The sequence below is a fragment of the Saprolegnia parasitica genome, assembly GCF_000151545.1.
Source record: "Saprolegnia parasitica CBS 223.65 unplaced genomic scaffold supercont2.43, whole genome shotgun sequence".
Classification (NCBI taxonomy): domain Eukaryota; phylum Oomycota; class Saprolegniomycetes; order Saprolegniales; family Saprolegniaceae; genus Saprolegnia; species Saprolegnia parasitica.
Genome location: NW_012156437.1, coordinates 1857 through 27669, shown reverse-complemented (window position 1 = coordinate 27669; position 25813 = coordinate 1857). Strand labels below are relative to the sequence as shown.

Below are 25813 nucleotides of genomic sequence, written 5' to 3'. Positions count from 1 at the left end.
TGTTACGCGGACTTTGCATACGCAGACTATCTATCTTCTTCTTCAATTGCTCGCGCTTGCGCCGGTGGCCGCACAGGGCTCGTCTCCCTTTTCTGAGTTTGGGCAGGATGATACTTCCACAACATGCACGAGGGTTAGAAACTCGTGCCGTCGATCACCATTGCCAAATGCAGACATCTGAGTTCGCAATGTGATGCGTGCTGCTTGCTACCCGTTGATTTTTGAATATTTATGCGATACGTATCCTAGGAGATAAGACGTTTACTCGTCCTCCTCAACACGGCAAGTCTTGGACCGGCTTCCACAAATCAGACTCGTGTGTTCCCATTCTCTGTGGGCCACAGACAATCCCCACGACGTGTCTTTTGATCAAGTCACAGGATATCAATGAGGAGCGCAACATGTGGCACCGAGTACTACCTCGTGTCACCAACACAAATTTCGCACACCCCAGCACGGTTGGTCGAGTCGATGAAGCCAAGGAGACCCCACGTCACGCGCGGCGGCGTCATGGAGCTACCGAGGAGCTGAGCAAGCGACATGAAGTATGCATTGTGCTTGCTCGCTCTCGTTGGTGTAGATAGCACATTGCCTCTTAGTGCCGTTTGGGCAGCCTCCAACACAAAGTCCAATGCACTTGCGGTCTGGCCTCGGCGACGATAATAGTGTCTTTAAAGCATTAGCACTCCATTTTAGCGTTATAAAATGAAAAGTTTCAATGGCAATCCAGGCGCAGTGAGCCGTGTCAACGGCGAGAATTTCAAGTACCAGACACCTTATGCCGAGAGGTAGGGCGAGATAAAGTCCCGGGCCTTGGACAAGCGCGCGTACACGCCCGGCGTGTTTCGGAGGGCGCACCCGTAGCCCCAGCTGACGACACCGACAAGCGTGTCGTTGCCGTTGGCACCCTCGACGGTGAACGGACCACCCGAGTCGCCCTGGCACGAGTCCTGGCCGCGGATGCCACCCGCGCACACCATCGTGTCGGTGATGTGCTGAGCGGTGCCTTGGCTGGTCTTTTGGATGGCCTTGTCGCACTTGGCGTTGTCCCAGATCTTGACCGAGACCTCCTTGAGCACGTTCGAGCCCGCGCCACCCGACCGAGTGCTGCCCCACCGCGCACCGTCGCGACGGTGCCGACGGCGCTGTCGTCAAACGAGACACGGATCGGGTCGACCGTCGACGGCGTCTCAAGCTCGAGGATAGCCCAGTCGTTGAACGGCGTATTCTCGTACGAATAGTAGTCGGGGTGCACGACGCGGCGTGCAACGCGGATGCGTTCACCATCCGCGCTGCCGCTGGCATAGTGCGTCCCGAGGGCGACGTACTGGACGCTGTCACTGATGCAGTGGGCAGCCGTGAGAACGTACTTGGGCGCGATGAGGGCACCGCCGCAGAAAGAGCCGCCAGTCTCGGTACGACGCAAGCCAGCGAGGTACAGATGCTGACCGACGGCCGCTTCAACACCACCGACGATCTCGGGGTGGTCGTTGGTACCGTTCGCAGCAGCACGGAGCGAGGATGCGTCGGTGGCAGCGGAAAGCATGGCAACCGCTAAGAGGATGGCAGACGGAGCAAGCATGTTGATTGGTGCTGGTTGGTGGGTAGTCAATTGAGATATGAGCTTCGCCTCGGCTAAAGGTCGGAGTTCTTGGTCATGGCAACCCAAATCCACGACCGTTCGAGTTGGAGAGATCGGTCATATCTTGGACATATTAGTCCATTATATAACGTAATAGTAGCTCGTCACCGGAGTAGCAATTCGATTCCGACCAACCGTGCTGGGGTGTGCGAAATTTGTGTTGGTGACACGAGGTAGTACTCGGTGCCACATGTTGCGCTCCTCATTGATATCCTGTGACTTGATCAAAAGACACGTCGTGGGGATTGTCTGTGGCCCACAGAGAATGGGAACACACGAGTCTGATTTGTGGAAGCCGGTCCAAGACTTGCCGTGTTGAGGAGGACGAGTAAACGTCTTATCTCCTAGGATACGTATCGCATAAATATTCAAAAATCAACGGGTAGCAAGCAGCACGCATCACATTGCGAACTCAGATGTCTGCATTTGGCAATGGTGATCGACGGCACGAGTTTCTAACCCTCGTGCATGTTGTGGAAGTATCATCCTGCCCAAACTCAGAAAAGGGAGACGAGCCCTGTGCGGCCACCGGCGCAAGCGCGAGCAATTGAAGAAGAAGATAGATAGTCTGCGTATGCAAAGTCCGCGTAACACAATAGATACCGCGAAACACACCCATACTGTGAATGTGTGACGTTTGACGAAGGACACGAACGCTACAGACTTGTCAAACGCCACTCCTTCTCGTTGCCACTCGGCACTCGTCGACGAGAGAACCGATCCCGCGCTGCCCCCAAACATATTTTGTGCGACGAGATCCAATGGGAGCACGATCTTGTGTACCCTTCTATCGTCTGATTTAGTTGTCCTCGCACCCAGATGGGTGTCCCCGAAGCACCGCTTGTTTGCGCCGCTTGGATCAGATTCGTGCATCCTCCAAGTTTCAGCCAATCAGGACGCCAAGCCGCGTCTTTCGTGCGCGCCGCTCTGATCCGGTCACGAGTCGTGCTCTGATCAGCGCGCAGCTGCTCATGTCGCGGCGTCGAGTACACCTTGGGTCACCAGCACATTTCGAGTGCATCTGAGTTCACCTGAGTGGTGTGAGTACTGTCGCTGCACCCCGACCTTCATCAGATCCGATTATCAGACCACAAACGACCTCTGTGATTCGCTACTATGCCAACAATTCGTACCCGCCAACGACGTCCGAAATACAAACCGACTCTTATACTCAGACGGCGCCAACTGCGTTTCGATCGCTGCGACCAAGTTCGAAACACAGGCAGCTTTTGGGGTGCGAGCCACTGCCATATCTCAATTTGCTTTCTCGCAACCACAACAACCACCACGATGCGTGCTCCGTCTGCCATCCTCGTCGCCCTCGCCACGCTCTCGGCCGCCACCGACGCGACTTCGCTCCGCGCTGCGGGCAATGGCACGAACGGCAGCCCCGAGATCGTCGGCGGTGTTGAAGCCGCCGTCGGCAAGCACTTGTACATTGCTGGCTTGCGCGAGACCGCGACCGGTGGCACGTTCTGCGGCGGTGCCCTCATCGCGCCCAAGTACGTTCTCACGGCCGGCCATTGCATCAGTGACGATGTCCAGTACGTCGCCCTTGGTACGCACTACGCCAGCGGCAGCGCGGACGGCGAGCGCATCCGTGTCACGCGCCGCATCGTGCACCCCGACTACTTTCTGCGTGAAGAGACGCCGTTCAACGACTGGGCTATCCTCGAGCTCGCGAAGCCGGCCACGGTCAAGCCGATCAAGGTCACGTTCGACGACAGCGCCGTCGGCACCGTCGCGACGGTGCGCGGGTGGGGCAGCACTCGGTCGGGTGGCGCGGGCTCGAACGTTCTCAAGGAGGTCTCGGTCAAGATCTGGGACAACGCCAAGTGCGACAAGGCCATCCAGAAGACCAGCGAAGGCACTGCCCAGCACCTCACGGACACGATGGTGTGCGCGGGTGGCGTCCGCGGCCAGGACTCGTGCCAAGGCGACTCGGGTGGTCCGTTCACGGTCAAGGGCGCCAACGGCGAGGACGTCATCACTGGCGTTGTCAGCTGGGGCTACGGCTGCGCTCTCCAGAACACGCCGGGCGTGTACGCGCGCTTGTCCAAGGCCCGGGATTTTATCTCGCCCTACCTCTCGTCGTAAGCCGTCTCGTTGCCTCGCTGTTGACCTGCGGCATCCATACAGAGTCGCATTGTATACATTTGAATCAAGTCTTGTTTTGTATATGACTTGTACTTTCCGGAAAGGGCGATCCCACGCAGCGGATCCACGGGTGCACAGCTGATACCAGCGACGCTGATACAAACTTGATACAAAGCAAAAACATGTGCCTTGGAGAGAAGGAGCGGGCAGTCCACGACGGTTTCGCGGGAAACGTACGAGGTAGCAACGACTCGGTCATTCAAGAGTGACGCCGCATCTTCAATGACGCGACCATCCACAGAGAATGTGAGGTGAGCCGTCAATGGTGCAGTCAGAGATGTGGTATACGCCGAGAGGGACAGTGAGATCAAGTCCTGAGCCTCAAACATACCGGTATGCACACGTGCTTTTGATTGGAACACCACCACCTGGCAATTCAAGCTCCGTCAACCATGCACTGCGTCGGCGGCGTCTACCGAGATAAGTCGCTTGCATATCGAATGTCGGCGTTCCAACGATGGTTTTGATTCTCGCCTAGCACACACAGTGCTGGCAATTCTCCACCCAGAGCTGTTTGATACCCACAGGATGGCTGGAGCATGTGCCGGCGAGTGACGGTACCTGGCCGTTTCGCCTGTGGTTGCTTGTTGCGACATACGAATGAGCGACGCGACGCCGACGCTGCGGCTCATGCCTGATGCTCTCCACGCCCACTTGGTGTGCTCTCTCTGCTATGGCTACTTTCGCGATGTCCACACGCTGTCCGAATGTCTGCACTCGTGTACGATTTTGCTTCTCGACCTATCGTGGGACCCGTCCTCCGTAGTTTGCAAGAGCTGTCTCCTGCGCCATCTCCACGGGGGCTCCCGCCGCTGCCCGATTTGCGACATGGATTTGGGCCCGACGCCCCACTACGTGTTGGTTCACATTTTCAATCTACAGACGCCCAATGAATTACGCGCACGATATTAGGTTTGACCGGACACTCAATGCACTCTTGCAAAAGCTGATGCCCGAGCTCGAAGCCTCGGACGCCGCCCTCGAAGCTGCTTTTATGCACAGCACGGTACGCTTGACGTTGTCTATGGTGCTCTACAACGTGTGGCAGGGTTCTCCAAGCAGGAGAGCCCCCGGCGTTCGAGTTCTCCGCGAACGGAAACACCGTATTCGGACATGGCGATACATGTTGTGCCCGACACGGAGTGCAATTTTTGCATTTTGGATGCCAATTCACTCGACGTGCTGTGTAGAGCGGACGAATGCGATCAGTTACCAGGGCTCAACCATGCGCAGCTCAAGCTTCCCGGTCACGCAACGGTGCACCAGCGTGCTCTTTTCGCCAATACGAATCATGAACTCACGTAGGTTGCCGACGTCCAAAAGCTCATTCGAGACCAGACACACGAAGAAGGGCGAATTGAACTCGTGTGTCATCGCACCGTCTTGTCGCCAGACGCGATGTTGACGTCGGTCAAGCGAAAGCTCTGGCCCGAGTCGTCCAGAATGGTCTGGCGCTACCGCAAGGGCCGCAAAGAAGACATCGAGCACGCCGTCTGATAATATTGTGCTCACTCATACAAACGGCCGCTGATGCCAGCCACCAATTTGCTGGTCCACAGAGCGGATACGAGGCAACATGTGGTCCATAAGGAAACAGTCGGACGACATGTGTACTGGCGTGGGCTGCCGATTAATGCTACGTGGGAGCTTCCGCCAGCAGAGCTCCCGCCTCTGGCTTGCGTTATCCCGAAACCTGGTAGCTAGGCCTGGCATTTGAGCTGGTGGATCCCTCTCTGAGCCGGCCTGGTTGTTTCCTTTTGGCGAGCTGATGAGACGACAGAGGCTATGACGCGGTGGAAGCAATGTATGCAGGGGCACCGGTACGACCTCGAAGCGGGGAACATCACTTGCTACCTTGCTTACCCGCTCGTATCGCTCGCACCAAGGCTGTTCTGACGAGCTACGGCTCGTCCAATTGCATGTCAATTCCAATGAACGCATGGCCGTGACAAGAACGCTTGTTGCCTTGCGTCATGCGCGCAAAAAGGCCACACCTGGTTTTGGGGCTCTTGGGTCCAATAACGTTGGCGTAGGCGGATGTGCCACAGCGTCCCTACCCAAAAGACGGGTCGCCAAGGCACAAATGCGCTGCATGCAAGCACCAGCTGTTTCCAAGGCCTCCTTCGTCTTGTTTCTTGGCTGCCATTTTCACTTCCTCCGCCCAGCGCGCAGCAGCAGACTATGCAACATCGACTCTTCCTATCAACGCTCTTGCTCGCGGCGCTGGACGTGGCCGCCCACGCGGGTTGCACGCCCTCCGAGAACGCAACGGATGCTAATACACCGCCGCCGCCGCGTGGCCAGCCAGAGATCATTGGCGGAGGCACCGTTCCGCGTGGCGACGACTTGTTCATGGCGGGCGTGCGCAAGAGCTCGTGGGGGCTCTCGATTTGCGGTGCTGCGCTCATTGCACCCACCTACGTCCTCACGGCAGGTCACTGCGTCGACGACTCGATCAACTACGTCGCTGTTGGCACACGCTACAACATTGGCGGCCTCGACGGCGAGCGCATCCGCATCAAGCGCAAGATCATGCACCCCGAGTATGTCGAGCTGCTCGACGCACCGTTCTTTGACTTCGCGATTCTCGAGCTCGAGACGCCGTCGACGATCAAGCCAATCCGAGTCTCGTTCGACGACAGCCCCGTTGGCACAGTCGGCACAGTGCGTGGGTGGGGCCGCATCATGAACGGTGTCCTTGGCCCCCCGTCGCTCGTCCTCAAGCAAGTCGACGTCCAGATATGGGACAATGACAAGTGCAACACGGCCATCCAAGCCGCGAGCAAGGGCATGTACCCGCATATCCGCAGCTCCAATGTCTGCGCTGGCGGCGTCCAAGACCAAGATGTATGTCAAGGCGACTCGGGCGGTCCACTGACGATTACGCAAAACGGCGAAGACGTTGTCGTTGGTGTCGTGAGCTGGGGCTACGAGTGCGGTCACAAGGACACGCCTTTTGTCTACGCTCGAGTGTCCAAGGCCAAAGACTTTATTGCGCCGTACCTGGCGCGATAGCAATAGAGTTAGCAACGAATAGACTTTAGTACCATGCAGTTGTGTTTCCAGTTGTTTGCATCCTCGGCAGCGTATCGGGCACCTCAGCAAGGACAGAGCGGTGGTAGTGGCTACGTTACCCTCGGCATCGACGTTGTCGCGTCATCTCGGCGATTCGAGCGATGTCGTATGGAAACGCAAAGACACATTGTCAATATTGAGTGATGGACTGTACACAACCGTCTCGGACGTGTACAAGATGACGTGTGGAGGAAATATGTTTTATGACAGGTTTGCTTGGAAAAACCTCGGAGAATACATACACGTTCCAGGATCGCAAAACCCAAATCTTGCAAGCGACGAAAGGTCATCATCATGGGGCAGCTCCATGGGAAGGCTTCCTTCGTGCAGGCCGGCCTGCCCTTCCTCAACCGTAGGCGCATGGGCCATGGACGTCTTCCTAGGTGTCTCATGGCATGCGATGTAGTCTCGGAGAAGGACGTCAACAAGTGCTGGGAGTCGTTCAACGACGTGGCCGAAGGCTTCGGCATCAACAAGGCCGAGATGATCGACATCTGCAGCCCACTCCAAGATACGTTTGAGATCAAAGCCAAGGCCGAGATGGAGCGCATCACGGCGCTGCTCTTCGAGGCCATGGACACGGACGAGGTATGTACGTACATCCTCCACTCCCTCGTCGAGCGACGCGTCTAGAACGGCCTGGTTGATGCGCTCGAGTTCCTTGGTGCACTTGCGCTCCTTAGCGCCATGACGGTGCCCCAAAAGATCACATGTAGCGTCTCGATGGCCATGATCCTGCCTCGTACGATGACATTCCATACCTAGTCGTGTACAACTGCTACGACTTTAACGAAAGCGGCGAAATCACCATCGACGAACTCACGCTCTCAATGAAGTCGACGCTCACAGGTAACCTCGCCTGCCCTCTAGTACTATGTACGAGTTGACGCTCCCGCACAGGCCTCTGCAAGCTCTCGATTGCCCGGCCGTGTCCGACCGAGGTCATGCTTGAAGAGATTTCTCTCCAAGCGTTTCAAGGCGCCGGTACCTTTTCGCTCAACGAAAAATCAATAATGGTGTATCAAAATGTAGGAAAACACCCGGACAAGTACATTACGCTGCCCGAGTTTATCAAATATTGCGAAACGACGCCCGAAGTGAACGGGTGGGTCAACTTTTTGATGCACCGCTCGAGCCCGTTGACTTGTACGACCTCGGCGACAGCGACATCGAGACCGAAGTCCACGTACTTGCGCGACTGCGTAAAGGTCCTTGAGCTATCGTCCTGCGATAGACGCCGCTCTATTCGGTGGACGAGAGCCTTCAGATCGACCTGGACACGCCCAACGACGCCGTGTACCAGTACGCGACGAACGACGAGCCGGCGCTCACGCAGCCGTGGCAAAACACAGTGGCCAATGCCGCACCATCGTCGTCGTCGTCATCCAGTGCGAGCGCGCTCCCGAGCTTGGAGCTCGACTGGATCTACGGCATGAACTCGTCGCTGCGGCAATGTCTTCAGTACGTCTCCACCAATGAGATTGTGTACCCGGCCGCCAGTGTCGTCGTTGTGTACGACCATATTGACCATAAGCAGCGGTACTTTCGCTATGTTTGCACTTTTAAACGTAATTTCGACTAGGTATGCGCAGTACCACTCGGACATGGTACTGAGCCTCGCCGTGCACCCCAACAAGCGCGTCATTGCGTCCGGCGAGCGCGGTCGCCGGCCCCACATTTGCGTCTGGGACGCTACGTCGCTGGCCCTTTTGAGTACGATCCGCAACTTTCACACGCGCGGCGTCGGCCACCTCGCTTGGATGCCTGATGAACGGTACGCCGCCGCCATTTCTTTTTCGAATAATGGGTTGTCACGCTAGGACGCTCTTGTCGATCGGCCTCGATGACTTTCACTCGGTCGCGATTTACCAGTGGAGCAGCACGGACATTCGGGGCATGCCCACGCTCCTCCACACGGAGCGCACGTCGCGGTACCATGTGCTCGCCTTGCACGCCGTGACCCCCAGTACTATTTTTCTTCCCCCCCGCTTTATGTGATGACACGTGGGATTTCTAGAGCTGTTTGTGACCTGTGGTCAGCGCCACGTGACGTTTTGGGCCCAAGAAAGCCTCGAAACGTCGCCTGAAGTCGTGTATACGAGTCGACAAGGGGTCCTCGGGAAGAAGGCGCGCATGCAAACGCTCATGAGCGCCACGTCCGTGAGCGAAAAGCTCATCCTCACGGGCACGGTCCGCGGCGAAATCTGGCTCTGGGAAGGTCGGAACGTCATCAAAGTATATTGTATCAAGGTATCAGCAAGGATAGATGTCTCACAATATATGCGTAGGTCATTTACGCCCATGCGTCGGCGGTTAACGTGCTCTTTGCCTTTGGCGGCGGCGTGCTCTCGGGTGGGAAAGACGGCAAAATTCGCATCTGGAGCAAACGCATGGAGCCCGGTGCCCAGTTTGATATCATGGCGCTTGGGAGCTTCCTCGGCCGCATTCGCAGCCTCGTGACCAACACGGACGCAACCAAAGTACTCGTGGCCACGGGCGGTGCCGAGATCTACGAACTGAGTACGTCGGACGGCTGCAACTTGCACTATGGTCCCCTCGTCTCGGGCCACTGCGCGCGCAAATTGTACATTTTGTCTGATTTTTGAGTTTTGATTCAATCTAGACGACTAGGTGTGGCCTGGCGACACACCCGACCAACCACGAGGTACGTGCGGCTAGGGTAAAATCCCCTCACCGCATGAACTGTAGATGTGCTCGGTGGGCGACGACAAGAGCATTCGCGTGTGGGACCTCGTGCACCACCGGAGCCTCCGCCTCGTGAACCTCGAAGCGCCAGCGCGCGCGTGCATCTACTCGCCGGACGCCAAGCTCATTGCGGTTGGGTATGGCTCGGAGCTCGAGATCCCACCGACGCAAAAGCAGCTCAACGGCGCGTTTGCCGTGCTCAACGAGTCCAACTTGGCGGTCAAGTACGAAGGAAAAGACTCGAAAAAGTTCATCTCGAACCTCAAGTTCTCGAGCGACGGCACCACGCTCGCCGTGTGTACTGAAAATGTCATTTACATGTACAACACGGACGACTGGGCGTCCAAAGGTACGCGGTTCAAGTGCGCGCTGACGAGGTGCCAGCAAACGTTGGGTTAGGCAAGTGCAAGAGCAAGGACCCAGCCGTCATCTTTACCCATTTCGACTTGAGTTCGACGGGCGAGTGGCTCCAAATGGCCACCAACAAGGGCGAGATCGTCTACTACGACACCAACTCGAGCGTTGAAAACACTCGCCTCGGTGCGCTCAAGGACGTGCAGTGGGCGACGTTCACATCCATTTTTGGCTGGCCTGGTACATCATGCCCTTGCGTTATCCCTCCATGCTCACATTCGTATCTAGTGCAAGGAGTCTGGCCCTCCAAGAAGAAGAGCTACCACGTCACGGCGCTGAACCGCAGCCATAAGGAGCAGATTGTCGTGGCGGCAGATCAGTTTGGTCATGTGCGCGTGTACAAGTACCCGGCGCTACCGTCGACCAACCTCGTGTACCATCAGTACAATGGCCACTGCGGCCGCGTGAGCCACGTTCAATTTTCGTACAGTTTATGATTTTCTCATGATTTTCATGGTTGTTTTTGTATAGCCACGACGACCAATTTGTCATTACGAGCGGTGAAGACGACCGGTGTCTCTTCCAATGGCGCGTCGAAGCCGAAGTGCAAGACGGGACGCCGCCCGAGTTCGAGTACCACGCCAACACGGACGACGAGCTAGAGGTACATTGATACATTGACATTTACCCGCCGACAGGACTTTGTGTAGATGCAAGCTCCGATCGAGCGGGGTCCTTATGAGGAAGCGTCGAACGTGGGCGAGTATGCGATGGAGCTACTGTTTCACCAAGTGCAGCAACAGTCTGACACGAGCACAAATGCGGCCGAGCCGGTCAAGCCATGGGTCGGGAGTGCGATTGCGCCATCGAACGCGGCGCCCGAGCCGGTACGAAAAACCCACGCTGGAGCATCGTCATGCAAAGCGATGGTAGGACTCGACGATGCCAACCGATCACATGGAGATGGAGTGGGTCTATGGCTATCGGGGCCACGACTGCCGCAACAACATCAAATACACCAAGCAAGGCACGGCTTGTATGTGCAGTCACTGGTCTCAGCGGCGACTAGGACGCATCGTGTACCCGGTGGCCAAGCTCGTCGTGATATTCGAAACAAAGAGCTGGTCCCAGCGCCACTTCAAGCAGCACCAAGACGAGGTATTGGTGCCGCCATCTAGAAAATGCGATAATTATCGTTGCAGGTGGTGTCGATCGCCATGCACCCCAACCTCGAAGTGATTGCGTCCGCTGAAGTGGGCAAGTACCCGTCGATCCACATATGGCACCACCACGTACATTGCTTTTGTATGAATATATTCACATGCAACGGATGTAGACACTCGCGGTGCTCTCAACCCTTCGAGGTGTGCACAAGCGTGGTGTCGTCGAGCTCGCGTACATTTCTTCTGCAACAAAATCGGCGCTACACTGTCGTCTAGTTTCAATGTATCGGGGACTGTGCTCGCGTCGGCCGGCACGGACGCGGAAAACACCATTCTTTTGCACGACTGGGCCAACGGCCAGCTCCTCGCTCAGGTTAAAACGGGCGCCGCCAAGATCCTCGGCCTCGGGTTCCAGCCAAGTACCAACACGAGTGCGTCCGGCGCCGTCGAGACCCTTGTTGCGGTATCCCTTTTGCACATGGATTTAAAGTGATCCATGCTTAGCAATACCATCTTTTTCGAGTAGGTGAGCCAGCGCGACGTCTCGTTCTACCGCGTTGTGGGCAGAAATGTCACGCGCAAACACGCGGCGTTTGGGAAGCGCGGGTACCTCCAGCCGTTCCTGAGCATCGTCTTTGTCGGGCCCGACGCGATCGCAGGGTCGACGAGCGGCGAGCTCTACAAGTTTAAAGGTACGGCACGCATGGAGCAGGAGCAAAACGAACAGACATGCAGGGATCGAGCTCGTGACCATCGTACCGGCCCATACCCGAAGCGTTGCGGCACTTTACGCATGTGCAAATGGCTCGGTCTGCAGCGGCGGTCGCGACGGTTTGATCAAGGTTCTTGTTGCGGAAACCGGATGAAGATTACATTGTTTGTATCACTTTCTAGATCTGGACCTCGGAGCTCGAGTGCCTGAACCAGTTCAACGTGTGCAACCAGCAACCGATCCGGTCGCTGCTCTGGCACACGGAGCGCCAGACGTTGCTCGTCGGAACGCGGGATAGCTGCGTCTACGAGATCAACGCGAGCGACGGTACCATCATGACGACCGTCATGGACATGCACTACCAAGGCCAGGTCCAAGGCCTGACCGTGTCGCCGACCAAAGGTACGAGGTTTAAACGTATCAACTTGATACAAACCGTAATATTGGCGACAGACAAGGCCGTCACGACTGGCGACGACGGCACGCTCCGCGTCTGGGACACGTACAAGCACAAGTGCATCCTCAAGTTTGGTCTCGATACGTCGTCGCGCGCGGTCGCGTATGCCCCGAAGGCGCGTACTTGGCCGTCGGTCTTGGTGGCGACCCCAAGAAAAACCGGCACAAGAAGGACGGGACACTCCTTATTTACGAGGAAAAGCTCAACGACGGCGTTTTGAGTCTCGGTACCTGGACGCCTTGATAGGGATGTATGCATATGACGCGGCGCCTAGACATTCTGCACGAAACCCGCGATACCAAGCAGCCGATCTCCGTCATTCGGTACTCACCGGATGGCGTTTCGCTTGTCGTCGGCGCACAAGACAATATCATTTACGTCTACGATGTACCCAACGAATATGCCAAGCGCGCGACCTTCAACAAGCACAAGAGGTATTACTCGAATTGGCTCGTCGTTGGACACGAAGCAAGCACCCCTGTAGCTTCATCACGCACGTCGACATTTCGACCGACGCCCAGTACCTGCGCGTACGTCACCATACGTACAATACGAGGATGGATAACATGTCTTCTTTTAGAGCAACTGCGGTGGCTATGAGCTTCTCTTTGCCGACTTGACGACGGGGTCCCATGTCGCCAGTGCGACAGCGCTCAAGAACCAAACGTGGCACACGTGTTCGACCATCTTCAACTGGTACTACCTCGTCGCGGCCTTGGACAAGTCAGCAGTATATCATTGGGTGTAGGTACAACCAAGGCGCGTGGCCGCCCAGTGCCAAGAAGACGAGCATCTCGGCAAGCACGACAAATGGGTCGTCGCTGGTCGTTGGCGACACCCAAGGCGCGCTCAAGCTCTTCCGGTAATCTCCTCTCCAACGTATACCGCGTTGTTGTGACTTGAATGGCATAGGTTTCCGTGCATACGGGACGGTCTACCGTACAAATGCTTCTTTGGACACGCGGGATTGATTCAAGCACTCTCGTTCACGCAGAACAAGAGCCATCTCCTCTCTGTTGGGCTCAATGACCACGCGCTTATTCAATGGAAGGCGTACTCGATCGAGCTGCCCGAGCCGGACAAGGCCAACAAAGCCAAGGTCGTGGATGCCGACACAGATCTGGAAACCGAGGGCTGGTTCCTCCCGACGCCGCTCAGCGTCAAGCCCTTTGCAGGTAGCCTTATATGGATGGAATTCGAATTGCACCACTGTGGGCTAGGCACCAAACCGTACCTGACGGGGCTCGTGCCACCGACCACGGCGCCAGACGAGCCGACGGCGCTGAGCCTCGCCTTTGAGATCGACTTTGTCTACGGCGCGCGGCTGCAAGACATGCGCAATCTCACGCAATACTCGAAAGCCAAACGGATTGTGAGCTCGTCGGGCCGCGTCGGCATTAGCTACGACCGCAAGCGCCACACCCAGGCCTTTTACACGAGCCATGTGGCGCCGATCATCTCGATGGCCATGTCACCCGACGGCCTCATCGTCGCGACGGGCGAAGAAATCATGACGGTCCCACCGCAATCGAGTTGCCACGCATTCACGTGTGGGATCCCACGGCGTGTACACCGATCGCGGTACGCTGCTCTTGGCGTTTTGTTGCAGATTGCTGTCTCTTTTTCAAATTATGGATGACAACTCTGTACAGGTGCTACCGGCGTGCCATACCAAAGCCATCGTGTACTTGACGTTCAACGAGACGGCGACGCGGCTCGTGAGCGTCGGCAAAGACACCTATCATTCGCTTGTCGTGTACGGCTCCGCGTCGGGGCTCTGGCACGACGCCCGCATCCTTGCGTCGGCCCGCACGTCCCACCTGCCGGTAGAGTCATGTTCATTTGCTAATAGTGTGCACAATATTGTCGTAGACGCGGTTCATCACGTGCCTGCCGTACATGCAGAGCATGTTTGATGTGGTCACGGGCGGGGTCGACCACATCTTCTTTTGGCGCCTCGATCCGCCAAACTTGCACCCGACGATTGGGACCTTTGGCGCCCAAGCGCAGATCCAAACGCTCACGTGCGGCGGCGCGCTCGACAAGGGCACGATTGTCACTGGTACGAGCTCAATATTGTCTTTTTTCATTTCATAGATGGCGATGGCGGTAGGGACGCGGACAGGGCACTTGTACCTCTGGGACTGCAACACATCAGTCGTCGAGCGGTCCGTGCCAGCCCACAACAGCACCGTCAACAGTCTCTTTGTGACAAAAGCTGGTACATATCTCGGTCTTTGTAGATCGAGGTGGGCATGATTCATTAGGCATCGTGTCGGGTGGCGCTGACGGGCACGTCAAAGTCTGGAACCGTCTTTTGAACCCTGTCTGGGACTTCGACATGTGCCAGGCCAAGCCTGCGTGCAGCAGTCCGATTGTCCGCAGTGTCGCATGGGACCTCGCCGAGAGCCGCTTCCTCGTCGGCACCCGCGGTTCGTCTCGGGCAATTTGTACGTGTTGCATAATAATGCGGGAGGTAGGTGGCGAAATCTACGAGCTCAGTCAAGCCAGCGGAGACACCAACTTGGTGCTCGAGTCGCACTACGAGCATGGTCTCTTTGGCTTGGCGGCGCACCCGACCCTGCCCCACATCATGGCCACGGGCGGCGAAGACTGCACCTTGCGGGTTTGGAACAGTACCCAGCACGAACTTGTATGTCCATCGTATATATATCCTGATGTGTGCTCTTTGATATAAATCTGGTGCAACTAGATTGGAAAGGTTGTCATGGACACACCTATCAAGGCGGTGGCGTTCTCGGCCGACGGCAAGTCGATTGCGATCGGTCTCGGGAGTGCGTCACAGGCATCGGGGCAGCTCAAGGAAGGCGCGGTGCGATCTTTCATCATTGTACTCAACAGTTTTGAACATTTCAAATGATGTAGTTTGCCGTGCTCGATGCGACGACACTCGAGATCCTCCACGAAGGCCGCGACTCCAAGCAGAGCATCAGCGACATCAAGTTTTCGCCTGACGGCACACTTCTCGCGATTGGGTGCGTAAATTCTTGTCGGTAAGATCTTGGTGTCAGCATCGAAATCGTAGATCCCACGACAACACCATCTACCTTCACGGCGTCATGGACAACTACGCCCTCCGCTCCAAGTGTACCAAGAGCACGGGGTAGGTTTTCCCATATCTATCTAGCATGATGACGCGAAACGTTGAATCTTATGGCAGGCACATTACGCACCTCGACTTTTCAAAAGACAGTCGGTACTTGCGCGCCAACAGCGACGCGTTCGAGCTCCTTTACGGTACGAACCAATCGCGTTTCAAGTTGAAATATGAAAACTCGATTCTAGTCAATGCCTTTGATGGCGCCTGGATCTCAAGCCCGTCGTCGCTCCGTGATGCCGACTGGGCCACGCACACGTGCGTGCTGTCGTGGGCAGCGCAAGGTTCGAAGGCACGGTGGGAAACTATTTGATAAGCATCTGCGTAGGAGTTTGGGGCGACTCGCAAGACTACATTCATGCAATCGGAGTGGCCCCCGACGCCAAGATGCTGGTCAGTGGCAACGACCGCGGTGATCTCTCGCTGCACTCGTTTCCGTGCTTGTCCAAAAACGTGATATTCGTTCCTGCGTTGAATCGAGGTTATATACATTGATCGTGTAGATGGCCTTTGGCGCCCTCAAGGGCCATGGCGGCCAGATCACGGGCGTCACTTTCAACGCCGACGGCACCAAAATGTACTCGATCGGCGGCGTCGACCGCAGTCTCTTCCAGTGGACCGTGACACCCAAGGAAGCGTCGTAAATACCTCGGCAAAGCGTACGCCCCTTCTACAGGAAACAAACAAAATGGATGCGACATCTCATCGACCTTTCAGCATGGAAGAGCGCACGGGTCTCCCCCCACCTGGTCCGACGCTCGAGGCGACCAGGATTTGATGGACCGCCAGCCATACAGCGTGGCGCGGCGGGTTCGAGGCCCTACGCAAAGGGACCTGTAGGCTCGGATGCAGCTCATGTCGACGCATCGCGTCCATCGGATCGGCAGCTACTCGATCGCCTCGAGCTCCACATCCAGTGGCAGACCCCGTGCAGTACGTTCTTATGCACGTCGCCAGGAGTGCGAGGAGGAAACATGAGACGTCTACCATCGTTGGGTAGCTCTCCACGTGCTACATGACGATCGCGAATGCAAAACAAACACTGTTTTTTTGTATGTCGTACAGTGTCTTACAAGCCGCGCTGGACCTTGGCGAGGTCCCACGTCATGACGGGCTCGTCCTGGCGGGCCGTGAGGAGCTCGTAGCCCGTCTCTGTGACGAGGATCGTGTGCTCAAACTGCGCCGAGCGCTTCCCGTCCGTCGTGACGGCCGTCCAGTCATCCGGCCACCGGCCATCGCGCCACGACCCGACGTTGATCATGGGCTCGATCGTAAAGATGTGGCCCGGGCGCATAATACCAACGGCCTTGTTCTTGGCGTAATGCGGTACGTTGGGCGCGGTGTGGAAGAGCGATCCGATGCCGTGGCCGCAGTACGTCTTGACGACTGAGAACCCTTCGGCTTCCGCGACGAGCGCAATCGCCTTGCCGAGGTCGCGGTACATGGTACCGGGCTTGACGAGCGCGACGGCGGCGGCGAGGCAGTCGAACGAGTTCTTGACGAGGCGGACGCCTTCTTCGTCGACGTGGCCGACCAAGAACGTGTCGTTGAGGTCGCCGTGGTAGCCGTTCTTGTAGACCGTCACGTCAATGTTGAGAATGTCACCGTCCTGGAGCGGGCGGCTGTCGGGAATACCGTGGCAAATGACTTCGTTGACCGACGTGCAGACCGACTTCGGGAAATGGTAGTAGTTGAGCGGCGACGGGTACACCTCGCGCTCCATGCAGGCGGCGTGGACGATCTCGTCAATCTCGTTGGTCGTCATGCCAATGCGAATCGAGCGGCCAGCAATGTCGAGCACTTCGCGGCCAATGCGGCAGGCCTCGCGGATGCCCGCAATCTCGTCAGCTGAGTAGACTGGAATCTTGTTGCTGCGGTCGGCCGCCTGCTCCGACACCGGGATGCCGCTCACCGCGTAGTCGGGCTTCTGGATGTGATCCGGCACCGTCTTCATGGGCGTGACGGTGCCCGGGCGGATATCGCCCGTAAACTGGTACCCAAAGAACTTGTCGGTTGTCTGCGACTGCGTAAAGATCTTGTGGAAGCCCTTGTGCTGCGGCCAGTAGCTCTTGAAGCACTCCTGCGAGCAGAAGCTCGAGATGTTGGCCGGGACGCCCAGCTTCTTGCACGTCGGGCAGGCCATCTTGGCCGGCTTGCCGCAGCCAGGGCTCGCGCACACGCTGTTGCTCACGTCGCTCATCGTCGTCGTCGACTTGGCAGTATTATCACTGGCCGCCAACGACGACGCAGCGCCAGGGGTGGTACCCCAAAAATGCGTTTTAGAGGCACCCACCTGCCACGAACTTCGAAGATAAAACAAATCGAAGATATTAGAGATAGCCGTTCGGTTTCGTAACGGTTGCGGACATGGACACGGTTTCCATCTTCCCTTTTGCAAGTAGATATCAACAACGCATGCACCAAGAGGTAGATGTAGCGTGCCCTTGAACTACTTATACGAAGAAATGGAATACCTATGTACTCCATGCATCACATGCAGCATGCGTATGCACCTCCAGGATCAACTTGGGCCCAGGCCTCACGAACCACTCAACGGCCGAGAGTGGGTCGTGTGAGCTCCTCGCCGACGACCAAGCCATGCATTCCAGCCTTGAACAAGTGTGTGGTTTTGCTTTTTGCTCATTTGAACCGAACGCAAACACGTTAAATGGATGACTCTTCGACCACACTGGTGGTCTCTACATTCAACCGCGCGGAGGGTTGATGGGTGGACAAGTGATGTATGTAGTCGGTATATGAATTTCAACGACGTCGCCAACTAACAGCAGCCGCACATTTCGCCGAGGGGCCCGCTGCCGTCGGGCTTGATGCGTACGATGAAGCGCAGCGATCGCTCCGTCTTGAGCGCGTGCAAGAACGGGTGGCCGGGGTAAAAGACCTCCTTCGTCGCGACCCGGGGCATGCGGTGGTCGGGAATCGCAACGTGGACCTGGAACGTCGGGTGGATCGAGTGGAACGACACTTGGTAGATCTGCGACGACGTCTTCCCACCCACGATCTGGATCTCGAGGCGGTGGCCGGTCGCATCCGGCACGAGAAAGAGGCGGAAGCGGATCACGTCACAGATCGGGTCAAACTCGTCTTCGTCTTCGTACTCGTACTCGGTTTTAATCAGCGTCGAGCTCGTCGTCGCGGTCGGCGTCGCAAAAAACGTGTTTAACGTCTCTTCGCGCCACGTAAAGTCCATGAGAAAGTTGCGGCTCGACGCTTCCGCGAGGCGCGCGAGCTCGAGGTACGCGACCGCCGCCGCGTCCACGTGCGCCGGCGACCGGTACTTGACCGTCGACATGCCCACAACGTCGACGGCCGCCTGCTTCCACGCCCGCAGAAACGACGGAAGCGCCGGGACCGGTACGAATGGATGCACGTACATGCGCTTGAGGTCCTGGAACGCTGTCAGCGAGCTCTCGCCGCCGTACGGCTGGCCCGTGTGCGACCACGCCGCATGCAGCGCGCGGCTTGTCTGTGCGACGCGGAGCACGTCGTCCGAGGTCAAGAAGCGCCCGAGTCGGCGAAGCAGCGGCACCGAGAGACCTTCCAAGCCTCGAGTGGCCACTGCCACCGGCCCACGACGGCGCGACGGCTTGTAGACGATCGCCATAAACTGCGCGCGAAGGCTCTCTTCCATGAGGTGCCGGCCAATAAAGACCACCTTGCACCCGTGCGCCTTGGGAACAGGCAGCCACTCGCGCTCGACGACGTCGCCGACTGCGTGAAAGACGAGCTTCTTCTCGACGCCGTCGACCGACAAAATGGCCTTGCAACGGTACAATCGCTGCTTGGCCGCGTCTCCGTCTTTGGCCGGCAAGACCAGCCGCCGCATCCACTGGGCAAAGAGAAACATGTCGACGGCGTGGTCGTCCAAAACGATCGCAAACGACGACGTCTTGGCACCGTGGCGCGACTTCTTGGGCGCGGGTGCATGGTCATGGTCATGGTCGTGGTCATGGTCGTGGTCGCAGTGATCATGGTCGCAGTGGTCGTGGTCGTGCGCGTCGTCCATCTCGTTGCTTTCGTCGATGGCCATTTTCTGCAAGTCGAACGACGTGAGCTGGTAAAACACATCGAACGGCATGTTGCCGCGGACGCACGGCCGGATGCGCGCGCTTGGGTTCATCTCGCGCAGCGTCTCAAAGAGTGAGAGGAGCTCGGCGCGCGTGTGCACGAGGTCTGTTTTCGAGACGACAATGAGGTCGGCGAGGAGGATCTGCGAGAGCGCTTCCGGGTTCTCTTCCTCGAGGAGCTGGCCAATGTTGCACGCATCAACGACCGTCACGATGCCCTTCATGCCAAATGCATCGGTGATCGCTGGCGTGTTGGTGATCGTGCGCACGATCGGGAGCGGGTCGGCCATGCCCGTCGTCTCGATGAGCACCATGTCCAAGTGCGCATTCTCGTTGACGACTTTGTCGCGGATCGAGGCGAACGCGCCGAGGATGTCGCCGCGCACGGTGCAGCACATGCAGCCGTTCTCGAGCACGATGAGCTGGTCGGCGACCGAGAGCGCGTGCGACGCGAGGAGGTCGTTGTCGATCGCGACTTCGCCAAACTCGTTCTCGATGACCGCGATCTTGAGCGTGCGCTGCTGGAAGAGGAGGTTGTTGAGGAGCGACGTCTTGCCCGCGCCAAGGAATCCGGTCATGATGACGACCGGCACCTTGGCCTTGGCCGAGGTCTCGTCCGGCGCAACGCTGCGCGTGGTCGACGGCGTGTACACCTCGCCAAAGGCGTAGAAGCCGTCATCGGCGCCGAAGAGGTCGCCGACGGTCTCGTGGAACGGAATCATGTGCTCGGGCGCCCGCGTGTCGTTGAAGACGAAGACGACGCGCATCGCGAGGCCGCGCGTCGCCAGCAGCTGCATCTCGAGGGCCTCGACGGCCAGCGCGACGGTCCAGTCCGGGCGCAGCGTCAAGGCAACCGGCGTCTCGAGCACGCCGGGGACCATGGCCCGCACGGTGAAAGCCTCGAGCGTTGGCAGAATCAGCATCCTGGATTTATGAATTTAGGGATGTGGCGACGACGACAGCGTGTGGCGTTTTTATTCGTCGTGCCATTGGGTGATTTTGCACCCTGTTTCAACCAATTGAAGAGCATCCGCATAGTTTTATCCGGATCGCTGGTCCAGCGCACAGGCTTCCGGTGCTAGCGCTGCAGCTGTCGAGTCGTCCTTGTTGACGGCGCGCTCTTCGAGTGCCAATCGCCCAGCGCTTCATCAATGACACTTTAACGTACGGACAATGGGCATGCAACTGCCGTGACGTTCTCAACGCAGTAAGAGGCAACGTCTATCGATGTGCGACGTCGTTACGCTCTCAGTGCAAGGTGCCTGCGGGCAAGGGTATATAATAAATCATTTATTATATACCCTTGCTCCAGGTAATCTTGGTCGACAACGATGAAGCACTCTACGACGGCAACGCCCGAAAGATTGGTCTTGAAGTCATTTTATTGGCTGTTTCTAAATGTATTGTAGACCAATCACACGCGATCCCGTACTGGCCACCTTGGCCCCGAGCCGATCAATGCTCCAAATCGCGGTAGAAAATGAAATCGCAATAACTTGGCACAGAGATAGAGGACACTTTGGAGGACTTGAAATGCTACTTTTCGTCGGCAGGCGAGGCGTGCAACGGAAATTATGCGTTGCCAAAGCTTGCTTGCGGCATATGCCACGAAGAAGACAAGTTCATTCTTGTTATTCGTGGCATAAGCCGCAATCAATCTTGCATCATTCTCGTGGCAGCCTCGCACGCCAACACGAATTCGCATTTCAGGTCCCCCAAAGTGTCCTTTATCATTGGGACACGTTGAAACGATTTCGTTTTCAACCGCGATTTGGCGCACTAACCCCAAACCTCCAACCTCGGTGCCAACTTGGCACCGAGGTTGCCAGTACTCAATCGTGTATGATTGGCCCAAAATGGGAATAAAAATAGCCAATCAAATACTCTCAAATCAATCTTTTGAACCACGCGCGGCTTGCTTTGCCGGCGCCATGTGCCTCGTCGCCGTCCACTACCTGCAAGCATCGTCCCGACGATGACTTGACGAGATATCCAAGCAATTATGCTGTTGGTACGGAGGTCGATACTAGGTGGCATCGTCTGGAGCTTCGAAGCAACGGCGATCACCGTCAGCCAGATCCACGTCCTCGAGCACCAAAAGACCAATCTCGTGCGCGTGACCAAGAGTACATCAATGCACTAGTGAATATATTTTTGGCGAGATGCACCGCGTTTTCCGTCGAATTTGATTTCCTCCCGAAAAAACAAACAACACATCACGACAAGGTCCGAGAGAGGAGTGACCTGGAATCCGATCTCGTCACATTGGTGTTGTCGCGTTCACTCGTGTTCCTCCTTTGCGACACTGCAACACGAGGTGGCAAGCGACAAGGGCCGCAGCGCGCCGTTGCCCGTGCCGCGGTGCGGAGCAACCTCGGACCTGCGTTCTCTCCGCTATATCCATTGGTCGTTTTCTTTATTCTGCGGACAGAGTGTATATGTATTCGTAGCGTTCTTATTCGTAGAAAGTTTCCAGTCGTCTTAGACAACGCGAGGGACCATGGCCGCAACGACCATGATGCTTGGCCGATCATCGGGGTTGGTCGCCATGCACTGCAGCGCCAAGTCGGTGACCCACGTCGGCGTCGTCGAGAGGTCCATCGTGGGTCGGATCTTCCCGGACGCTACTTGCGTGAGGAGGTACTGCTGGTTGTACTGCTTTTGCGTGTGCGGGTTGATCATGTCCGAGTACGGCGTCAAGTGCGTCGAAAATTCGGTGAGCAGCACCCCTAGACACGTAATGGTGACTACCCAACCCTAGCCTCATTAAGAAGAGGTACCGAGGGAGTAGACGTCGGCGGCCACCGTGTACTCGCTACCACCAATGACCTCGGGCGCCATCCACTGGTACGTGCCAATGCCACACGTGAGCGTGTTCTCGTCCACCTCGCGCGACTCGCCAAAGTCCGTCAGCTTGGTGCCCTAGGATATGTCGTCGAGGCTTCAAATCCCATAAATGCAAAGAACAACATACCTTTTTCGAGTCGAGAAGCACATTGCGGGACTTGAGGTCGCGATGGATGATCGGCGTCTCGAACGTGTGGAGGTACAAAAGGCCGAGCACGACGCTTGAAATGCTCATGTGCTTTTGCGGCCACGTAAACTGGTCGGGCGTCGTTTTGGACAAGAACGACCGGAGGTCGCCGAGGTCCATGTACTCGACGACACACGCGAGGTCCATCGGCCGGCGCCACGACGCGCCGACAAACTCGACGATGTAGCTGCACTGCATCCTACGACACCCCGTCGAGTGGCGATAGCCGAGTGCAGGACGTACTTGGAAAGGAGGAGGATTTCGTCCATAAACTTTTGAATGTGGCGCGTCGAGTCGTGCTTGATGCGCTTGATCGCGACGTCTTCCTTCAAGTAGCGGCCACGCCACACGTCACCGTAGGCACCGGACGCAATCGGCTTGGAGCCGACCGTGACCAAGTCGTCGATCTCGAGCTTGAACTTGCGTAGCGGGGCCATGTTGAGGACATCGTCGCCGGTCTCAACGATGCGGCCGCCGCGCTGCGAGCCCTGGTCCTGCGCGGTCGAGGGGCCGGTGCCCGTGCCGATCGAGACGACCGGCGTTGGCAGCACTGGAAAGTAGCAAGTGGCGGCATCCTCGGGCTGCGCCCTCTCGTTCTTCAAGGTGCGCTGGCGACGACGATAGATGCAAAAGCCGATGATTCCGAGAAGAACGACGACGACGCCCGCAGCCACGCCCGCAATCAACGCCGTGTCTACGTGTGCATGAGTACGAGCATGGGGCGACCGTACGCTACTGCTGCTCGATGCACTGGTGGCTGTGGTCGGGGTGGACGAAGCGCCAGGCTCGTCTACAATCAAAGGGTCAGCAGCAAGCGCAGATTAGTGCGACCGACGCAGTACCAGGGAGCACACAGACGGTCCAGGTGTATGTGGAAGATTTGGCTTTCCACAGCTCCTTGGTGGCCCCACCGATCGCAGCGCACGGAGCGACATCCATGCTGAACGCTTGGTCGATGTAAAGCCGGTGGGAACTTTCTGAGTGCTTTCAATGCCGTTGCGGACGATGGTAGCGGTGACGTATGCGAAGAGGCCGAGACGATCAAGCGCGTTGAAGGTTGATTGCGTGATGGTGACGTTGGCGAGCTGCGTGCAATTGTAGCAAGCACTACGCAGGAGCCGATGAGTTCGCTGCGCTTGCCGACGTACGGCGTACAAGTATTTCATCTTGTCGCTCAAATAGACGCGGGAGAGCGTCGTAATCGGCGTGTTGCTAATGTCCCTAGTATGCGTTTGAGATATGCCCACCGCCAAGGACCTTGGTCGTACAAGGTACTCAGGTTGGCCGTCATGTCGAGGTTGACGAGCTTTTCGATTGGGTTGAAGCGCAGGTCCCTAGTTCAGCCAGACTGTCGTTGAATTGAAGCACGAGTTGGTCGACGTACACCGTGCCAAGCTGACTTGGCAGACTTGTCACGTCGGAAATGCTGTTGATGTAGAGTCCCCTAGGACGCATGCAGTCGAGCCACACGGCACGAGGGTGGGTCGTACAAATTTTGGACGGTCGACGGCAACCCGGCAGGGATCCGCGTGAGGCTGGTGTTTTGGAGGTACCTGTGCAAGAGGTGAGCTCTTAATGCCAGGTTTCTCGATGATCGAGTACAAGTTTTCCAGGCTCGACGGCCACGCGGATGGCATCATGATCGTAGACACGTTCGTGATCCACCTACAACCCCCGTCGTGCTACTTTCGCCACCGAGAGCCTTCGCGTACCACGTGCGCGGAGTGAGCAAGGACCCGACACTAATGTCGAGCGTCTCGACGTTTGTGACCGACCTATGAATGCAGCATGACCGCTGGGAAAATGTGGTTGTCGCGCTTGCATTGTCGTCAAGGTGCTGGGCAGCGTCATCACGCGCAGGTCCAAGCTGGACGAGTTGACGAAGCCCCTAAGACCGTGGTCAATCCTTGCGCAGCGGAATCGCGTACAGGTGGGACGGCTTGTAGTAGGTCATGTCACCCACGGCACGTGCATTCGGCCATTCCGTGTCCACGCGGTAAGATACCTCGAGGCACGACGAGTTGACGGCGCACGCTGTCGCTGCGGACCTGCAGCTCCGGCCGTCCGCCACCACGTAGCTGCTGTAGTAGCGGTAATACGTGCACGATTGGGCGGATGCGACGAGCCCGCGCAGCACTGTCCAGGCGCGCATGGGTCCAATTGCAGAATACACTGTATTGACGAAGGCGAATTATTGCACAAGGTTGTGGGCTACCCAGAGGAGGATCGGGCATTGGCCCCGAATACTCGACCGCTATTGGCTGACGCTGTCTGGCCCCATTCTCTAAAATAACAAAAAGGGGTGTGTTTGGTAAAGGAAAATGACAGAACGGGGTGTGTCTGGCAAAAGCTGCGTCAAAACAGGAATTTTGGAGAAAATAACCATTCATTAAAGTTCCCGGCAGGGTATTGGGGCAAGGTCGTCGCGAGGAAGGGTAGGTGGGAGTGATGTGAGGTGTTGAGAAAGGTGAAAGGATTGCTGCACTGTTTGCGGGTAAGGAGGCGTAGGAGGAGAGGGCATGTGATGACGCCGAGGCGTGCCACCATGTGCCATAGAGTGCCACAGCCAAGGGAATAAAAAATTATTCCCTTGGCCACAGCATAGTAAAACCAAGTCTATGTATTTTTATGCAAATTTTACCCAATTTTGGGCTGATTGGGGCCCACGTTGACCCGGTTTTGACATTTTCTCATTCTCGGGGTGAGCATCAACCCTGCCAGAATCAGTTGTTGTTGAAGTGGGTCGTCTATTACAATAGATAAAACTATGCTAAATAAAATTGTCGGACTTTCTTCGTTGTGTGTACTCGGTTGAGGGACTTGATTTAGGCAGGCGGAGGCAGGAGCGCGATCCGCGGGACGAGGTGACGTCGCGGCCACTCGTGTTGGGCCAGGAGCCGGAGAAGCCGACGAAGAGCAGGCTGCTCGGGCTCTTGGACGAGGCTGTGGTGCAAGTGCAGTTGAGCGACACGTGCCGCCTTGACGGCAATCGTCCATGGACTTGGCAGCGGTAGGTCGGCGCGGAAGACGCGGTCGTTCCGGACTCGCCAGACGTTGAACCAGACGCAGGCGCGGAGCACGGGCCAGAGGTAGCGGAACGCGGCTTGGTGCATGCTGGACGCCGTCGTGGGCGTCGAGTAGAGGTAGCCGGAGAGCGTAGTCGGCAAGGTCACACCCAAAGGGACCGTGACGGCGTGAAGCGTGCTCCACACGTCCTTGATGAAGTCGCAGTCTACGAGGAAGTGTCGGTACGTTTCGTGCGCGGGGCAGAAGAGGCACGCTTGGTCGGCCCTGTCGAGCCAGTGCAAAT

General features: G+C 57.1%; 8 protein-coding genes across 8 annotated transcripts; 4 read left to right on the top strand and 4 right to left on the bottom strand.

Moving 5' to 3' along the window:
- Positions 1–776: 776 nt before the first annotated feature.
- On the bottom strand, positions 777–1582 carry SPRG_20627 (hypothetical protein; the record flags this gene model as incomplete). The annotated part of the gene is made up of 2 exons (XM_012348347.1): positions 777–1070; positions 1124–1582. The coding sequence occupies 2 exons, from the start codon at positions 1580–1582 to the stop codon at positions 777–779; spliced, it is 753 nt and encodes a 250-aa protein (XP_012203737.1).
- A 1350-nt stretch (positions 1583–2932) lies between these two features.
- SPRG_22224 (hypothetical protein) lies at positions 2933–3739 on the top strand (the record flags this gene model as incomplete). Its single annotated transcript, XM_012348401.1, has 1 exon — positions 2933–3739. One exon carries the CDS (start codon positions 2933–2935, stop codon positions 3737–3739), a length of 807 nt encoding a protein of 268 aa, XP_012203791.1.
- A 660-nt stretch (positions 3740–4399) lies between these two features.
- SPRG_20626 (hypothetical protein) lies at positions 4400–5296 on the top strand (the record flags this gene model as incomplete). Its single annotated transcript, XM_012348346.1, has 6 exons — positions 4400–4520; positions 4566–4656; positions 4712–4805; positions 4859–4941; positions 4990–5056; positions 5105–5296. 6 exons carry the CDS (start codon positions 4400–4402, stop codon positions 5294–5296), a joined length of 648 nt encoding a protein of 215 aa, XP_012203736.1.
- Positions 5297–5980: 684 nt separating this feature from the next.
- SPRG_20625 (hypothetical protein) lies at positions 5981–6814 on the top strand (the record flags this gene model as incomplete). The annotated part of the gene is made up of 1 exon (XM_012348345.1): positions 5981–6814. One exon carries the CDS (start codon positions 5981–5983, stop codon positions 6812–6814), a length of 834 nt encoding a protein of 277 aa, XP_012203735.1.
- A 354-nt stretch (positions 6815–7168) lies between these two features.
- SPRG_20624 (hypothetical protein) lies at positions 7169–16028 on the top strand (the record flags this gene model as incomplete). The annotated part of the gene is made up of 46 exons (XM_012348344.1): positions 7169–7226; positions 7281–7462; positions 7508–7586; positions 7640–7723; positions 7775–7858; positions 7907–7983; positions 8010–8060; positions 8109–8413; positions 8457–8648; positions 8695–8840; positions 8892–9109; positions 9163–9458; positions 9506–9539; positions 9584–9929; positions 9980–10174; positions 10223–10418; positions 10466–10598; positions 10645–10821; positions 10868–10961; positions 11004–11092; positions 11137–11226; positions 11271–11329; positions 11374–11560; positions 11624–11789; positions 11833–11939; positions 11992–12211; positions 12263–12340; positions 12382–12492; positions 12541–12700; positions 12751–12796; positions 12847–12962; positions 13015–13128; positions 13179–13441; positions 13487–13782; positions 13919–14092; positions 14139–14328; positions 14380–14487; positions 14534–14698; positions 14747–14919; positions 14980–15099; positions 15153–15262; positions 15313–15390; positions 15448–15524; positions 15573–15668; positions 15713–15837; positions 15888–16028. 46 exons carry the CDS (start codon positions 7169–7171, stop codon positions 16026–16028), a joined length of 6606 nt encoding a protein of 2201 aa, XP_012203734.1.
- A 407-nt stretch (positions 16029–16435) lies between these two features.
- SPRG_08728 (hypothetical protein) lies at positions 16436–17652 on the bottom strand. The gene has a single exon (XM_012348331.1). The coding sequence runs from the start codon at positions 17582–17584 to the stop codon at positions 16454–16456; it is 1131 nt and encodes a 376-aa protein (XP_012203721.1). The 5' UTR covers positions 17585–17652; the 3' UTR covers positions 16436–16453.
- A 511-nt stretch (positions 17653–18163) lies between these two features.
- On the bottom strand, positions 18164–20392 carry SPRG_20623 (hypothetical protein; the record flags this gene model as incomplete). The annotated part of the gene is made up of 1 exon (XM_012348343.1): positions 18164–20392. The coding sequence occupies one exon, from the start codon at positions 20390–20392 to the stop codon at positions 18164–18166; it is 2229 nt and encodes a 742-aa protein (XP_012203733.1).
- A 1558-nt stretch (positions 20393–21950) lies between these two features.
- On the bottom strand, positions 21951–24655 carry SPRG_08727 (TKL protein kinase; the record flags this gene model as incomplete). Its single annotated transcript, XM_012348330.1, has 12 exons — positions 21951–22198; positions 22250–22391; positions 22444–22702; positions 22747–23197; positions 23429–23610; positions 23659–23724; positions 23772–23837; positions 23888–23947; positions 23994–24056; positions 24106–24168; positions 24216–24278; positions 24432–24655. The coding sequence occupies 12 exons, from the start codon at positions 24653–24655 to the stop codon at positions 21951–21953; spliced, it is 1887 nt and encodes a 628-aa protein (XP_012203720.1).
- Positions 24656–25813: the final 1158 nt, after the last annotated feature.

Bases quoted from the DNA above. Each gene is read 5' to 3' on its own strand.
- SPRG_08728 (XM_012348331.1), bottom strand. From the start codon at position 17,584: ATGAGCGACGTGAGCAACAGCGTGTGCGCGAGCCCTGGCTGCGGCAAG.